At 42.6% G+C, this 17,941-nt stretch overlaps 1 protein-coding gene across 2 annotated transcripts; it reads left to right on the top strand.

The window, feature by feature from the left end:
* Positions 1-142: 142 nt before the first annotated feature.
* On the top strand, positions 143-16,609 carry secisbp2l (SECIS binding protein 2-like). Of its 2 annotated transcripts, none has more exons than XM_084013528.1 (18): positions 143-378; positions 4,125-4,333; positions 6,170-6,497; positions 6,624-6,762; positions 7,403-7,626; positions 8,040-8,064; positions 8,192-8,304; positions 9,049-9,159; positions 9,284-9,394; positions 10,305-10,472; positions 10,651-10,792; positions 10,959-11,134; positions 11,264-11,396; positions 11,492-11,654; positions 12,629-12,849; positions 13,487-13,641; positions 13,800-14,019; positions 14,120-16,609. In XM_084013528.1, exons 1-18 carry the CDS (start codon positions 358-360, stop codon positions 14,761-14,763), a joined length of 3,303 nt encoding a protein of 1,100 aa, XP_083869654.1. In that variant the 5' UTR covers positions 143-357; the 3' UTR covers positions 14,764-16,609. The 2 variants fall into 2 exon arrangements, with proteins under 2 accessions (XP_083869654.1, XP_083869653.1); XM_084013527.1 differs by having other exon boundaries at positions 144-378; positions 8,189-8,304.
* Positions 16,610-17,941: the final 1,332 nt, after the last annotated feature.

The raw sequence follows: 17,941 nt of genomic DNA, 5'->3' as shown, positions 1-17,941 counted from the left end.
GCCCTTCGAATATATTTCTGTGCCTTCATGACGTGCCGTGTTCGCCCAGCCAGTTGGAGGTTTTTGAGCCTCGACGGCTCCCGTTCCAGGTGACTCCCATTTCCACTCTGACAGTGGTTAGTTCTCTACTCGCAGCGAGCCCAAAGCTAGGAGCTAGTCTGTGGAGAGCGCAGCCAGCTGACGCAGCAACAGTCGGCGGGGGCTGTGGGGTGCAGCTAGTGGTTAGTAGGAACTGGGTGTGAGTCTCTAAGCCTTCACTCATTATTGTTATTATTCACAATGAAGAAATTAAAAGGGCCCACATCCTGACGTCCACGTTCTGGTCAATGACTGTCTGTCGCGGTGTCGGTGACTGACATGGACGCTAGTGACAATAAGGTAAAGTGTAATTTAAACATGTATTTTTGTGTTTGGGGTCTGGCGTTAGCCTTGTGGGAGAAGGGGCACAGCGTTACTTACGCCGCCGAGGCCCAACATCGCATTTAACGTTATTCAAAGAAGCCGCTATTCCGTTGATTCGTGTTATAATTAGCAGCTTTGGTTTAGCTGTGACTTAAATTTGCTATTTGGTACATTAGCCGTGCAATCCGCACAATAGGTCTAGCGTTGTGTGTTTTGTCTTAGGGGGCGAAATGGTTAATCCAAACAGTTATCCCGTTTGGCTTGCAAGCTAACGTTAAAACGGCTAACGGTAACCGCAGCTCGTTACAAACGGAAGACGGTAGCGTTCGTTCCTCGTCTTCTGTCACGTCATGTGTCTTCGGTCATTTTTACAAAAAGATTTGGATCTATTTCCATGTCAATAATGCTGTGCAATAAAATAAAAAAGACGGTCTTGTGTTAAGAGTTAGCTTAGCTAGCTAGCTAGCGTTAAAGCTAAACATCTCAGCTGTCATTTGATGATGCTCGTCATTTTAACCGGGGCGACAGATAACGTTACAGCTAGCAGGATTTTTTGGGGGAAATAGAGCCTTTTGCTTGGTCTCAGTCAAGTCTCACGTTGGAGAGGTAACGTTAGGACGTTTCATTCGGTTAGGAATGTGGGCATGAGAGCTGTGTTGTTGTCAGGAGAGGTGGACAGGTTTCGTGGATCGTCACTAGAGGAATATCTGGTTCTTCGGCATGTATGGCATTCTTATGACGCTGGTTGCAAAAGTTTAATTTAGTGTGGTTTGGCTTTGTTTCCCGAACCTTGTTGTCAGGCACGTCAAATTTCCTGCATCTTAAATGTGTAACCTGGTGTTGTGATATTCATCAAGGTTTGTCTTTATTGTATGCATACACTCTACTTCCTACACAAGCTCGTCCGGCTTTCAACACAAAAACAGATGCTGTCTGTTACTGTTCGAAAGCAACTGGTGTGAGAATAAGTGCTTAGACAAACAGAGGCTTGTGAGATCAGTAGCCCCCCAGTCTAATCACTACGAGATCTGTCATCCCTAACCAATGCACATCTGGGTCTGACCTCATTGCCTTTTCCACAATCACAGCTATTCTCACTCACAGATACTACAAAGACATCCACAGTTGATTCAAGAGATGGATCCCCCTGGACATCGCTGTTTTCTTCCACAACTTTTTTTTTTTTTTTGATAGTTGGATTTTGTCACTACTGTTCAGAATTCAACATTCACCACCAGGGCACATGAGGCCTCCATTCTATTGCTTGCTGTATAATTAGCTTATCTGCTGATACTGTCCCCACTTGATCCTCTAAAACTTAATCCTATAACAAAACCCTATCAGCTATACTGCACAGGTTCACACCAACTACTGTAGTCATTAACCCTTGCAGCCATGTCAGTCTAGGCATAGTGGCTGCTACTACCTGGGGGTTTAAAACAAATCTTTCCAAACAACTGTAGTTTGCTCTTCTTTAGTGAACTGGTAGAATAGGCTCCATTCACCATGATTCTATATGGATCGGATGGGTTCTATAGATTATCTAAGGAAAAGTGAGACAACCGCCCATGGACTGTAGCAGTGGGAGACAATAGCTGTCTGTCTGACATCCACTGGCCACACTGATGACCCTATTCATGCACCACGACCACTGTTTCAGAGAAACGAGGGGGAGCCTGTACTCTAAACCCTGTCACCTTTCCTCATCCTTTGTAAAATAGCAGATTATTTTTAATGGGACTTCTTGCACAGATCTGCCACCTCAAGTTAGACCAATGCCACCATGATGAGGAGTACACGTGTGTTAAAAAAAAAATATAGTCCTAGACAGCAACAGAAAAAGACTGACTAAATAACATAACTGCCCTTATTGTCCTTCCTTAAATTAAGAAAAAAGTTTGGGGCTTTTGCTACAAGTAGGTAATTTCAATGACTTAATGGTAATTTCAATAAAAAAGTAATGGCATTATAGCGATGACTCTTTGACATGTTTGGCATGCTCAGCAAAATCACCTTTACTTGCGATTTATAAAGGAGATATGTGGCCCTGCTTATTAGTTGGTGTCAACAATTGTCTGCTTGGAAGTATTTCAGTGTTACTGTACGAAACCTTCCTTCAACCCAGACCTTTGGCCTTTCTGTAGCCCGGTATACCATTTCCTACAGCATGACAGCTTGACTGTCCGGTTCATAAATCTGGAGACCCATAAAACTCGACAGACTCATGGAAAACGTCATCGATTTTACTGCAAAATGACTCAGAGGACACTATTAAAACTTTGCCATAAATATCTTACCACAGTGTTTTTCTTTTCTTTTTTTTACAAATAGCTTTATTGATTGATTTAATTTTTATTTTATTTAATGTGTATCTTTTGATAAGTTGTACACAGGAAATGGCATTTTGTCTGGTCTATCAAAGTCCTAAATGTGTAAAAATAAAATATAAAAAAGTAATTGTATCATGAATACATTACCACATAACCATAATGACACACAGTGTTTATAGGTGTTGGGGTTAATGTAGGGCTATACTCGAGCAGCTTTGTAAGAATTTCAGAGTCTTACTTCCTGCTTAAGTGAGTTGCCAGTAGTAATAAAAAATGATATGATGTATATCCGTAAGTCCATAATTTGGTAGAACTGCAGTATACGTCTCATACCTAGGCTGAGTCTGGTGTTTGCTATTATCTATCAAAGGCATTGAAAACATGGCATTGAAGGCCTCAAACACCTGCTTTAAATGTGAATCAATTAAGAATATTTTAAGTCATAAAATGATACCCATCATAAATTACATGCCCCTCAAAACAAACTTGTTTTTGGCTCTGAGGTAGAGAGACTCGCCTCTTTGTCGACCGTATTAACAAGAAGCGGGTTAATGTTTATATGATTCACCTCTGTTTATCTAGCTGCAGATGTCTTAGTCACATGAAAAATTGACTGTCAAAAATAGCTACAACTTTCTTTGACATGTTGTGTACTTTGCTTCCATCCTCTGGCAGTTGTCTTAAGTCATCTTTGAACTCAAAAAGGTTTTATGTGCCTCTGTAAAGGCCTGATACCTTTTTTTATTGATGATGGTAGACACACAAGACTGTAAACCAACTGGAAGTAACAGGGAAAACAGTGCTCAGCTGCGATTTAACATGAAACAAATGAGTGGTTGGTCGGTAGACTATCAACACCTGTCTCTTTGTGAGACATTCAATACTCAAGTTAATAACTTAAAAATGCTTGTGCATTGATCTGCTCATACCATTGTAGGTTTTACAGTGTATTGGGTGTTGATCTTGGGAAGTTGAGTCATTAGTCTCATAAATGTTATGCCCTAGAGAGAGAGCCTAATGAACCCTGCAAACTTACCCCAACAATAAGGTCAACTACTGGAAGAACATAGGTGGTTCATATCAGCGTCACTATGCTGATATGAATTGTTGCTTTCACCTGAGAACTATCCCATTTGATAAGGATGAGATGGCAATAGCAAGAATTAAATAATGTGACCTGTTTTTTCATGCTGTTACAGAGAAGGCAAACAGTGAGCTTAAAATACAATCTGAGAATGTGGTGACTGACTTGAGCAACTTTTATTTGAGAAATAGATTTCTGCTCTTTGGCACATACCTACTTCTCACTCAAATGAACCATGTCGTAATAAATTGGCTGCTGCTGCTGCTCAAAGTGTGAAAGTAACGGCTATTTATTTGTCTTTCATGCAGGATGTGAAGCTTTCAGCCGAAGTGGAACCATTCATCCCACAGAAGAAGGGTCTCGAAGGATCCCTAGTCAGCATGAGTCTTTCTCAAGAGGCAGGTGGAGGAGGAGGGGGCGGAGGTATAGGAGGAAGTGGTGGAGGGGTGGAGACCACTCCCATACCCAGCTACCTCATCACATGCTACCCTTTCGTCCAGGAGAACCAACCCAACAGGTATGGTCTCTCTGTCAGCATTGCAAGCTTTTTGAACGGATGAAACTCTTAAGTCAGTCGTTTCAACCCCATTTCTTTTTTGAGCGAATGGCACCAGAGGTTTTGGTTCATATTAATTATGGGTTTTGTCCACTTAGAAATATAAGCATTCCTTGTGGTATTGTGGGGAAGTCTGGTGTCCCCATTTCCAACTGCCCAAGAATACTAAACTCTCTTCTGGACTGTTCTATTTTCAGAATAACTCTTCAATGCACTGCTTACCATAATAATGAGAAAACATGGTGTCCCTAATGTTGCGTTTCTCAAAAGAGATCATGATCAGATCCTTAGTGTATTGAGTTAGAGTCATTAAATTGCTTGATAGTTTAAGGCTGCTAAGTTATGAATGGAAACCTCCCCAGAGTTGGTTTACATGGAACCACAATCCATGTTTCCAGTGGCTCTTTCTTTGTTCAGAGTGATCTGCTGTATCCTTGCACACATCCGCTCCTTTGTTTCCTTTCCCCCCTATTTGAATGCAAGGAAATGCCCGCTATACTCAACTTGCTGTGAAAAAGTCATCTGGATCCTTATCAACATTTCTGCATACCATGACACACCCCCTAAAAATCAACTATCACCCACATGAAGGGGCGTTAACCTTATTTTGTGAAACACAATTTCATCTGTCTACACTACACAAGTGACGATGTTCAAAATAAGCAAAAGAAAGTCCCAGAATTGTTTACACAACAGTGTGATTAATTCAGGATGTAGCGATCTTGTTTCTCTAAACTGAATATGTGAGTTTCTCAATGTTGAATATCTGCCAATACAAAATATTATTTTGTTTTCTTTTTAATCTCTTCCTTTCCCACATAATTCCTGTGCACAGTGCACACTTTGCCTCAAGTTGACCTACAATAAAATGACACTTGGCACTGGGAGCTTGTGACCGGAAGGTTTTCTGTTCAATCCCCCAGACCGGCAGGATAAATCTGGGTGGTAAACCGGGGGGGGGGGGGCTCATTAACACCAAGGAGGTGCCCTTGAGTGTGGTTGTATTGGACAGCTTCCAGGTGTGAATTGCTCTCAGTCAAACTCCCCACTGAATAAATTAGTGGGGGAAAAAGACTTGACAGCTAATTGGGTTAGTATTAAGACAATATAACCTGAATCACAGCCTTTCTATTATGGTTCCAAATAACATTTTCTATTGTCCTGTAGTATTTTGTAAAATAGCTATCGGAAGAGGAGTGTGATTCTGTTAAAGATGAATAACACAATATTATGAGAAATTTGATTGCCTCTCAAAGACAACATCTGAGCTGGTGGCTCATAGCGAACGGTGCGTACAACCTTGCTGACAGAGCAAACAGTGTTTACCTGCGGGAGAACCAGAGGGTGGCGGTTCTGCTTTCGCGGTGACTCTATCGGTCGGGTTGGTGTTATCAGCTGCAAGCCCCAGTTGAGAGCAGTGCAGAGTGGCAGTTGTGACCTAGCCAATGGGACACGCTCACATGCCAAATTGTGCACTAAAACCTGCACAGCCCGGGACAACTATGTCAACAAAGCAATGACAAGCTCGGATAACAACACACACGGCAAGGGCTCCTTCAGTTTCTGCTCATGTTGCTCATTTAATGTTATGACAGCTCCTCAGTCCCAAACTGACATAAATAGTGAAATGCAGTTATCAACCATGAAAAAATTCACTGAAATAGTCAAAAACTTAAATCCAGTATTGCTCAAAACACAGGCAGGGCCTATTGAATTATTTGATTTTGATGGCTGTTCTTAGTTGAAAGAGAAGAAAATCAGAAGTAATATAACATGTACCCCTCTATTCCTTCACAGGCAACATCCTATGTATAATGGAGGGGAGCTGCGCTGGCAGCAGCCTAACCCCAGCCCTGGTGGTTCATACCTGGCCTACCCCATCTTGTCTTCACCCCAGCCTCCTGTCTCCAACGACTACGCTTACTACCAGATTATGCCTGCTCCGTGCCCACCTGTGATGGGCTTCTACCAGCCCTTCCCTGGCTCATATGCAGGTCCTGTGCAAGCTGGAGTCGTCAACCCAGTCTCGGCAGATGTGGGTGAAAGACCACTACCTCTGGGTCCAGCATATGGGATGGCCAGTCAGCGAGGGAGAGGCATGATCCGACCCAATATTCTCCCAAAGGTACAGAAGCTCAACAGCCTTATAGTGACACTGCCACATTGACATCGTATGTTATTTGTCACTCAAAAGTGTCCCTCTTCATCCTTAATCCATTTAGTGAGCATGCTCTTTTTCTTTCTCTTACAGCAACAGTTGGGTGTGTGCCAACCTCAAAGGGGTCGCCGGCCGCCAACCAGGAGTGTAGCTGTGCAGAAGGAGGTGTGCACCTTGGGGCCCGATGGTCGGACCAAGACGGTCATGCTAGTGGATGCTGCACAGCAGACTGGTAAGAATACTGCATTATATGATTCACCTCTATATCATCTCGATACTATATCAAATATTAAAAGAAATTAAACAAAAACTTAAGATGAGAAGCCTCTTACTTATAGCAGTGGGGAAATATTGAGCTTGAGTTTACAACTAAGGATATGACCATTGTCAGTGGTGTTCTTCCGTCCTGTGGCTGAAAAGAAGCTGGGGCTTAAAACATTCTATACTTTGTTAAAGTTGTCTGCTTTATCTATGAATGAGAATCTGTCCCGTCAGAGAGGAAGCAGGACACAATGCCAGTAAGACTGCCGTGTAGACGTACAGGTTGGTGTTGATGATGCTTGTGCATAACTTCTGAAAGAACTGGAATGCAGAGTTTCCAGTTGGAGAGGTTGACATGTGTGCAGCTTGTGATGTCAACCTTGATGACTTATGACCCTGTGTAAAGTTTGGCTGCTCATTTGTGGTTTCAGTGACGCCTGATAAACGTCATACAGTAAATAAACTTTCTCCAAGTTTGTGGTTCACAAGTCTCTAATATATTTATTGTAATTGTTTTCAACAATTATATGTTAATGACGGCAGCAGTCCATGTTTGTAACACGATGTAACAAGTTATTTTTAGGTCTAATCTTCTCCTACTTTGTCCTCAGATTTCCCAGGTGAGGTTTCAGGGCGGTGCGGTGCAGAGAGGGCTAGTCCCCTGTTGTGGAAGAACCGAACAAAGAGAAGACGGGCGTCCCATCCAGCCGAAGGTTACAACGAGCAGGTTGCCAGTGAGGCAGACATAGACAGTGACAGTGGCTACTGTAGCCCCAAACACAACCAGGCGGCAGGGGTAACGCAACGCACCACCGAAAATACAGCTGCACCCACAGTAAGTTGCCTACTTACTTACAATAAGCTCAGGACCCAACAGACTTAAAATGAACAATAGAAATTTGTGTCGACTCATAATCTCCTCTCATACTAGTCAAGATAATAATCCTTCAGAGCAGCAGTTTGATTCTGGTTTCGGGCTGTCAATGAGGTTTGAAACTAACTGTCAACACGTGAAGCATAAAGTACAGATGGGTGTGCACGCGGAAAGTGAGGAAGTATTCAGGCGCATGACATTAAGTAATAATTTTCTTTAAATTAACGTTGTCAGGTAGTGCTTGACTACTTCAAGATGAGTACTGCCCCAAAATTATAATTTAAATAAATGGGTAGAGATTGGCCATTATGTTCGGAACTGGGAACTGGAGTACTTCTTTTCTCTGAACTCTGCATATTTTCTGTGTTGTATAGGGCGTAGAGGCTGGTGTAATGACAGGTAGGTTTGATACACCATCTTTTGAACAAGTTCACATCCAGCTCTCATAGCCATATTTCTTATTCATTCTCTATGTAATGTATTTCAAATGAATAATGGAGATTTTCTTTTTTTTATTCACTAGCAGGTACTTGGGTAAATGTAGCCTCTCAAGCTTCCCCGAAGTCCTGGGGAGACAGGAACGGCCAGTTTCACAGAGCAGACCAGAGGAAGATTCCTGAACAGAGGAACTTCACACAGGTAGAGTAGATCTCACTGGAGCATACGCTGAGTTGCTGTATTTCAGGGGGAACAACTATGGTATTGAAAATAGGTCGAATGCAATGCATTTTGGCATAACGGCTCCATTCTGTGAGTCACACTTAAGTTTACGTCTCTGTTTTGTTTCTGGAGCAGAGTTCATGTGTAAACACTTGTGTTGGAGGGGAAAAGGCAACAAAGAGGCAGTAGTTTAGCAACAACTGAAGGCAGTGTTATCAACAGAATGAATAGACTGATATGAAATGTACATGAGTTATAGTTGGTATCCTAATTTAATCTTCAGAAAAGTAATTGCTCGTTCATGTAATTATCTGATCATATTTAGACGTAACAGAGAAATACTTTTAATTCGTAAATAATTAGCATGCCATTGCCTTTGCATTTGAAAATGGAAATTCTTCAGCAGAGGGCTATAACAAATCATCTCTGACATGATGCATATCATCACACACAGGCAATAAACAATCTAAACACAACAAAGCAGAGTTATATACATCAGTCAACCTATTGGGGAAAGTTATGAGCAAGAAAAATGTCACCAACAATAGTGTTGAAGTTGTATCAGCTTTAATCTGCTTGCAGGTTTTCCTGTGTTATTTTATTTTCAACGTTAATCGTTTGTTATATAAAATGTGCAAAAGTCAAAATATTCAGTTTAATATGATAAAATGGCAGTGGTACCCTGTTTCACCCTTGTGTTCTCCGTCCGTCTCTGCCTTTCAGGATTTTCACAGTAGCTATCCGGGGCGTGTGCCGCCCAACCAGTCAGAACAAAGGCTGCAGCCAGCAGTGGGCACTGGCACTGAGCTCACCCCAGAGCCCCTCTACTTTGAGGTGAGAGAGGGTTTCTTGTGAATTTCATTGAAATGAGTTCTGTCTGCATGAAGGTCATTTATTACAGATCTATTTTAGGCAGAATTCATTCTTTGTGCTAAAATGTTTTCTGCGTGTTTTTCAGGATGAAGATGAATTCCCAGATCTTGCTACTGGAGGGGCTGCCCAACGTAGCACCAAACCAGAATCTACCCCAGCCCAGACACACTCGCAGCCTAAACTGCCCAAAAACCTGGTATGGGAAGGCACTTTCTGTAGACAGCTGTCTGTGAAGGCTCTCTGTGTCATGTGCTAATTGTTTTGCTTGGCTTACTAATTATTACTAGGGGTGTGTCTCTTTTGTAGCAATATGATAGACTGCAAATCAGAGCAGGTTCAATATGATTTGAGACCGCTGCAGTTAGGTTGACATTTTTACTTTTTTGAAGACTAATTGTGACTATAAATATTTTATTAACTTCCCCAATTGTGAATATTAAATCAGAAAAGTGCGCCTTGTTACAGTAGTAAACATGGACACTGGATAACTTTTTAAACTATTTCCTACTGCATTCACTTTGAGCCCAAGGGCAAGATGGGCTTCGTACATACTTTCTTAACTTGTTTTTATGATTAATTGCTGTCAGCTGAGGAAGTTGTCTAGTTCATCTCTGAAGCAACCACACAGACCTCATCCGACCCACAAACCACCAACTTTAGGTCTTACAGTGGCACATTGTCAGGACTGGGACAGGCGTCTGAGCACCACGGTGCTGTGTGTGTGAGGGAGAGTGGCTGTGAGGTGGACTTTTGCACGCAATGTTTTTATAACTTGATATTAACTTCTTCAGAACTTGACTTTGTCAGCCCGCAGGGTTGGGCTGACCTGAGCATCACTAAAATCTACAGACTAACTGTCTAAATGAACAGTGCTCCTATTGTGAAAGACACATTTGTTAACTGTTCTGCCCTGAAAATCATCCCTCAGTCATGGGCGCTTTGACAAATACTGCTGTAAATAAACAGTAGATAGCTCAGTAACACTTTTGACCTTAAACCAGGAGATGCTCCCATACACTCACATTCAGACTAGAGTGTTGGAGAGAGCTCTTTGCAAATATCGATACATCTGTCAATCTTTTTTTTTTTCTCTGCACGCATCACAGCTGGATAACCTGCCAGAGAATTCCCCTATCAACATTGTGCAGACCCCCATCCCCATTACCACCTCTGTCCCCAAGAGGGCCAAAAGCCAGAGGAAGAAGGCCCTGGCTGCTGCTCTGGCCACTGCACAGGAGTACTCTGAAATCAGCATGGAACAGAAGAAATTACAGGTATGAACTTACAGTGTCAGCTAGTCATGTATGATCGGTTTGAATGTTATGGCGTGCTTGCTCATCAGTTTTGTTCCTCACCATTAATTTTCTCATGATTTAGCATTCTGACCTGGAGTTTCATTTGACTGGTTCATTGGTGTGACCTTCCTCTGTTTTTTCTTTCCTCGCCTGGCAGGAGGCATTCACCAAAGCAGCAGGGAAGAAGAGTAAAACCTCTGTGGAGCTGGATCTGGGAGACATGCTGGCAGCTTTGGAGAAACACCAGCAGGCTATGAAGGCCAGACAACTCAACAATACCAAGCCATTGTCTTTTACAGGTATTGAGTCAATTTCTGGATGATAACTGACCGATAAATGTTCCCATGAAAGCATGTTTTAAAATGGTCAGACTCACAAAATGCACGCTCCTAACTTTGTTTTAATTCACATATATATATGTGTTCTGTGTGCTTGTGTACTAACATTTGTTGTTGTTTTCCCCAGTCGGAACGACTACTCCATTCCACAGTTCAGGCTCGACCAGCCTGCCATCCATGTTGAAGGGCCATCAGCAGCCATACTCGGCCCCACACATTTCCCTTGATTCTACCGCACCCCGTATCAAGAGAGGGAAGGAGAGAGAGATCCCCAAAGTAAAACGGCCAACAGCGCTTAAAAAGGTGAATGATTTATGGTTAAATGAATAATTCCGGAGAGGGAGGAGGAAGATGTAATTTAGTCTGAATGAATATTGCTTAAAGAATCTTTTTATCTTTTGTTTTTGACGTTTTTGTTCCGTGTTTCGATAGATTATCTTGAAGGAACGCGAAGGGAAGAAAGGGAAGACGAGTGTAGAACAGGAGTCTTCAGGCCAGGAGGAGCATGGAGAAGAGTGTTTAAATTTTACTGATGATCTTGCACGAGAGCCTGCCTCCCAAGAAGGTGAGGGTAAATCATTATTACGGTTAAGGCTATTCAGATGTGTTCCTATTGAACATTTTTTAATTGTTACATCTGGTCTGCTGTTTGTACCACAGATAATGGCCTGAGTATGCCCAGCGATGCATCCCTTTCCCCAGCCAGTCAAAACTCTCCATATAGCATCACTCCAGTATCCCAGGGTTCTCCTGCCAGCTCTGGCATCGGGAGTCCCATGGCCTCAAACGCCATCACCAAGATCCACAGCCGACGTTTCAGAGAGTGAGTACTCGTTCTCACTGAGAGACAGAATATTGAACAGGGCAGACCTTTTGTAGGAATCCCTGGCATTGGAATGTCTCACAAATGCGATGAAAAATGGTGAGCAAATCAAATAGTTCTCCTACTCACAACCCAGAGCCTTGGCTGTGAGAAGCATACTCCGAAAGTTAACGGGTGTCTTTAAGGGCGGTTTTGTACAATAAAGAATTGTAGAGTATGGCACAGATGCCAAACACATTGTCCCTTCTTAGTAAAAATGTATGCCAGTGGTCACAAACGCAGCTTTGTCCCTCCGTGTCCTCGGCTGTGGGCCTATTGTCCCAGCCCACCCTTCTCTAACAGATTTTGCATTTAAAGCCTCCAAAAGGCCTCTGTGACCAAGCTCCGCCTCTCAGCTGCGACTGCAGTGATGCTTGCTGCTCAGGCCACACCACATCCATCTCCTGATTAATATTTCTCCAAACCCCAAAGCTACTGGTAGTATGCATGATGGCTTTGGTCAGATAGCAATACAATTTTGTGGCATAAACATAACCAACAAGCAAACAAAGTTGCCACAAATGTATACACCTTTAAACAAGTTTAACAAAGATTGCTTGTACTGCTGAACCAACACTCTAAAACCTAAATTAACTGTTGCATGAGAAAAAGAGAAGCCGTGTATCATCGTAATTTAGATGATTTAGATTAATTTTTGTCATTTTACTAAACTATTTATTAAAAACTAATTTGAGTTATTACAAAACAAACAGGGATGGTCTTCATGCTCGGGTAGATATTACTCCACTATATCTTTACATAGCCAATAGATGTTTGATACCATATCTATGCTCTGTAGATCATACAGAGAACCTTTAACATTAATGGCAGTCATAATTGCTAGGTAGCCACCCAACAGATGGAAACTCCGTTTTGAACTTCTGTAACCTGTATTTTTTCCCCCTCTCCCCTCCCTTCCTGCTGTCCTTCTGCAGGTACTGTAACCAAGTGCTGAGTAAGGAGATTGACGAGAGCGTGACTATGCTGTTACAGGAACTGGTTCGCTTCCAGGAGCGAGTCTACCAGAAGGATCCTACCAAGGCCAAATCCAAGCGCCGCCTCGTAATGGGTCTCAGAGAGGTCACCAAGCACATGAAATTGAATAAGATTAAGTGCGTCATCATATCTCCTAACTGTGAGAAGATCCAGGCCAAAGGTAAAGAATAAAGTCCGTCCATATTCTATGAAATTGTCAGAGTTCTTACCATCTGCGTTAAACATAGCTAAATCAGGGTTAATCAACATTTTTAGGACCTTATTAAATGAGCATTTGAAATGAAATTGATGAATCTAGAGGGAATTATCACCAGAATCTGCAGTTCCCTTCGGCTTTACAGAGCTTCATAGAGTTTGAGTTCCAGGTCATTGTTTCACCAGCCTGCAACTTTATTGTATTGGTTCCCTGTCAGTGCACACATCAACACAAAAGCTTTTAAAAACACTCCCTGTTTAGCACAAAAGGCACAGACTAGCTGGTGGACATAGTGACATTTCCTTCAGGAGTTGGCAGAGTTGGAATCGGGCGTTCATTTGCCAACCTGGCAAATAAAAGAACTACCTCTCCAGATAAATGATGTTGCTCCGTAACTGCTGGATGTGTAAATGTTGCCATGTCAACTTAAAAAACGATATGTCATTGTTTTGCTCACAACTTGTTCCCACTATCCCAAAAAAACCTCAGTTAGTGCAGCAGTCACATATTCATCGTTGTTGCTGTTGTTTTCTATTATTTATGTTGAGTTAGTTCCTTAAATTTGATGCATTTGAGTTACTTATTCTTCACTGTATCGCAGGTGGTTTGGATGAAGCTCTCTACAATGTAATTGCCATGGCTCGGGATCAGGAGATCCCCTTTGTGTTTGCCTTGGGTAGAAAAGCTCTTGGTCGCTGTGTCAACAAACTTGTGCCTGTTAGTGTGGTTGGCATTTTCAACTATTCTGGAGCTGAGGTAAGTCTCTTCCTTCCACGAAAACGCTTTGACTGTTATTATCTATCCACCCAGTTTATTTATCTAAGTGTCATATAAATGAATCAACAAATACAATGTATGCAGTATTACAGTACATTTTCTTTTGCCACTTACTAACTTGGTTAAACTTCCTTCAGGGTCTCTTCAACCGTTTGGTGTCTCTGACAGAAGAGGCCAGGAAGGCCTACAAGGACATGGTGTCAGCTCTGGAGCAGGAGCAGGCCGAGGAGGCTCTGAAAAATGACAAGAAAGTCCCGCACCACATGGGGCATTCCCGCAACCACTCCGCTGCTTCCGCTATCTCCTTTTGCTCCATCTTCTCTGAGCCTATTTCAGAGGTCAATGAAAAGGAGTATGGTAAGGTCCTTCATTTTCTCTATAATCAGTGGTGGAGGACATATTCAAAGACTTCAAAAGTATCACTTACTGAGCCTAACAACGTTATTAATTCCTTCAGAGACCAACTGGAGGAATATGGTGGAGACTTCTGATGCCCCGGAGCCTGTAGAGGCTGAGCCATCTCGCCCTGCACCTCCCATGACTACCCAGAAAGAGGTTGAAACCCCTGCAGCCCCCACCAACACCGCCACGCCTGCCCCTGCTGCTCCCACTGCTCCCGCTGCTCCCCAGCCCAGGGCAGCGCCTCCGACTCAGACACAGGGTACCAGTGAGAGAGACGAGGTCCGGGTGGATGACCGGCTGGAGCTGGCCTCTCAGCAGAGCACAGAGACGGGCTCGCTGGACGGTAGCTGCCGGGGCCCGCTGAACTCCTCCATCACCTCCACTACTTCCACCCTGGTCCCCGGGATGTTGGAAGAGGCGGAGGAGGAAGAAGAGGAGGAGGAGGACTACACTCCTGAACCTATTTCTGTGGAGGTGCCCTCCCTCAGCAGCCGCATCGAGTCCTGGGTATCTAAGACCCTGGAAAACCTGCAGCTGGGAAAGAGCCAGGAAAGTACGGAAGAGGAGGAGGAGGAGGAGGAAGAAGAGGAAGAGGAGAGAGGGCAGAGTGAAGAGGAGGAGGACCTCGATTCAGCGGACATCACAGAGCCGAGGACGGAGGGCAATGAGCAAGTGGAGGCTAAGAAAGTCACCGGTTGATGTCCCCCCCCCCCCCCTGTTCTTACATACACTCCCTCTCTCCTCTGTTGCTCTCACATCCCTCTTCACAGCAACCAGCAGCTTCTCTCCTTCCTCGCTAACCCTTGACGCCAGACATAATCTCAGGTATCCGACCAACACTCACTCGCATAACATGAACTGACCAACTTACCAACACACCATGTCGCAGACCAAACAGCAGCTACAACAGTCTGAGGGACAGTCAATGACACCAACACTCATCTCATAATTCAAAAGGATGCCCTCACTTCTTCAGCCCATAACCTGCTACACTTGAATTCAGAGGGAAGTTTTTGACTTTCCTCCTCCAAGACTGAACTCTTTTTAGAGTCGGTGACGTTTTTTGGGAGCAAGTGCTAAAAGTGTTGAACTGCTGACGGTAGCTCAGAGAGGAGGAAGGTTGGAACCTTTCAGCGTTCATCTTACGTCATGCAGAGTTTAGGAGTTTTAAAGCTCTGCGAGTATTTGTGTGCTTGTGTGTGTGCGTGTTTACAGCCACATCATTTGCGTTTCTTTTCTTTCTTTCTTTTTTTGCCGTGTTCTTTAGCTTTATCTTTGTAAATAATGTTTTTCGCCTGCTCCACGAGGGAAGGAGAGACATTAATTACTTCTTGGTTGATATTGAGCTTTCCTCACAGATTATTACAGTGTCATTGTCTTTCTACAAAAACCACTCCCACCCAGCAAGTCTTCAGAGTGTTTTTTTTTTTCTTTCTTTTTTCAAATGTTAAAATAATAAGTGTCCCATTCTGTATTCGGATGATTCAGATGACTTTAACTTCTAAGAAGCAAAAACAAGCTTTGTGTATATAACCTTGTCTGTGTGGTTCTACTACAGTATATAATGGTTTGTCATATTGATCTTGCCTAGTGTGAAACTATTTTGGTTGTTTTCCTCTGACTGGAATTGTCTCGAGTTCCCAGATGTCTGTGCTTCATTTAAAAAAAAAAAAAGAAATGCTCCTGTTCTCTCTGTCAGGGTCTTAAGCTGTCTCTTGGGTCAGGTCATTACCGAGGCGTAGGACACGCAGGTGTTTACTGGTAGTCATGAAGTTTAACAATGCCCAAGTTGACCAGAAATCTTGGCATCCAACTGTAACCTCGCCCCCTCCCAGCCTCAAGTCAGTTCACCACAGCTGAGAAGCCCCCCGCTCGGGCAGGAGTCCCCACTGAAGGCATCACAAACCCTTGTAAATACATGTGTACAAAATAGATTTTGATTTAGCATTATTAAAAAAAAAAGAAAAGAAAAATACAATCATCCTGTTCATAAAAGCCATTTGATACGTTTTAACATTTTAACAGTTGGAATCCAATTTGATAATGGTATTTGATAGCGAATCACCGTGAGATTTCAGCCAGTCAACGTTGATGCGGTGTGTGTAAATGCAGTATGCCGGGCTGTATGCAATGTAAAGCCTCGAGATGGGAGCGAACGGTGTCCTGAATATACTTGGGATCATGAAGAGTATTTCTCGTTTGATAACACGTATGCTGTGTGTAGGCTTTTTTGTCGCTATGACTTCCATCAAAGTGTTAAAAGTAAAGTTAAGTTAATTGACAGCAAGTGTGTTTTTTGCACTATGTAAATACAGTACTGGTAAAGGTCTTGTAACTAATGTGAAAAAAAATCCCCAAAAAACAAAACGGTTCAATGAAGTACTTTTTTCAGCGTGTTCCTCGTCTTTATATGGATATTTAAGACCGTTTCCTTCAGACTGTACATCACTAGCAACGTTGTTTTAGGCTGTTTCTCATAATCCTGTTATCACTCTTAACCTATATGAACTGATGATTAACATCATTAAAATGTTGTTTAAGTAAACCCTTTGACTCGTGCATTGTCTTCTATCCCCTGTTGACCGTTTCATCAGCATGTACACAATCAGACAGAGCTGTTTCCATGTCCTGAAATGTGAGGATTCAATGCCTCTCTTTATTGTATACGATAGTAAATTGAATTTCTTTGGGTTTTTTACTGCATGAAACAAGCTATTTGAATCAAATCATGCAACAGGCATTTTTTACTATTTATTTTTTACAATATTCCATAGAAAAATACAATGCTTGGGGTGCTCAGATGGCTCACTTGATAGAGCTGGCACCCCATATACTATGGCTGAGTCCTTACAGGGATGAATCTGACCTGTGGCCCTTGCTGCACGTCATTCCCTCTCTATCTCCCCCTTCCACCCTATCACTGTTAATCACGGCAATTGGCCAAAAAAATACAATACTTCACTTCATGTCTAGAAAATAATCTTGAGATGATCAATCATTAAAATAATTCTTAGTTGCAGGCCTTGATGCAGTTTTACTAAACAACCACCAAGTGGGGACAAACCTCTGCTGAACACTTAATAGCAATCATATTTGTAGACATCTGGCGTATTTACGTGGTATGCAGTCAAGTTATCTGTAATTAAGTAATTTAGTTTGGAGGAAACATCAATAGTTATTTACATTTACATTTCTTAAATTGAATCTATGACTCCGGGACGAAGTATGCAAGTACTTCTACGCTCTGCCTTCCCTTTTCTGTTGTTAGATATTAATCTTTTAATCAGAAATAAGTGCATTATGTAAAACAGTAGTCGGCGCCTGTCATATTGAGTCTGATTGGAATCAAATGGAAATGCAAATGTTTCCAGTTAAATCCCCTTCCTCTTGTGTGTCCATGCAGGCCATTTGGGAATGACATGCATTAGGGATATTATGGAATGTGTTATTAGTGTAAATCAAGTCACTTTAGTTTATTTCTATAGAAGGTGTCAAACCCTAATAATATTTTTAGGCGGAAAGCCGGTTTATTAACACTAACAGCATCTCTCAGGTGCAACTGATGTTAGACTCAGCAGCACTCATGTACTGTATTGGTTCTGCCTCAGTGTATAAATGTGTGTGTGCGTATGTGTGTGTACAGCATGAGTCACCCTGCCCGCCTGTGATTGGATGGTAGTTTATGGGTGAGGGAGGGGAGAGAGCCTTAGGGGCCGTCTGTCAATCTTTCCTCTGCTCCATTCACATATTCATCTGCATGCATCGTCAGAGGGGGAGAGAGAGAGAGAGAGAGAGAGAGACGGAGGAAGAGAGCGAGAGCCTCTCATTCATAAAAAAGAAAAAAGAGAAAAGTTCATTCATAAAAGCTGCACAATTC

The sequence above is a fragment of the Eutrigla gurnardus genome, assembly GCF_963514095.1.
Source record: "Eutrigla gurnardus genome assembly, chromosome: 1".
NCBI classification, from domain to species: domain Eukaryota; kingdom Metazoa; phylum Chordata; class Actinopteri; order Perciformes; family Triglidae; genus Eutrigla; species Eutrigla gurnardus.
This window is presented reverse-complemented; position numbering and strand designations above follow the sequence as displayed.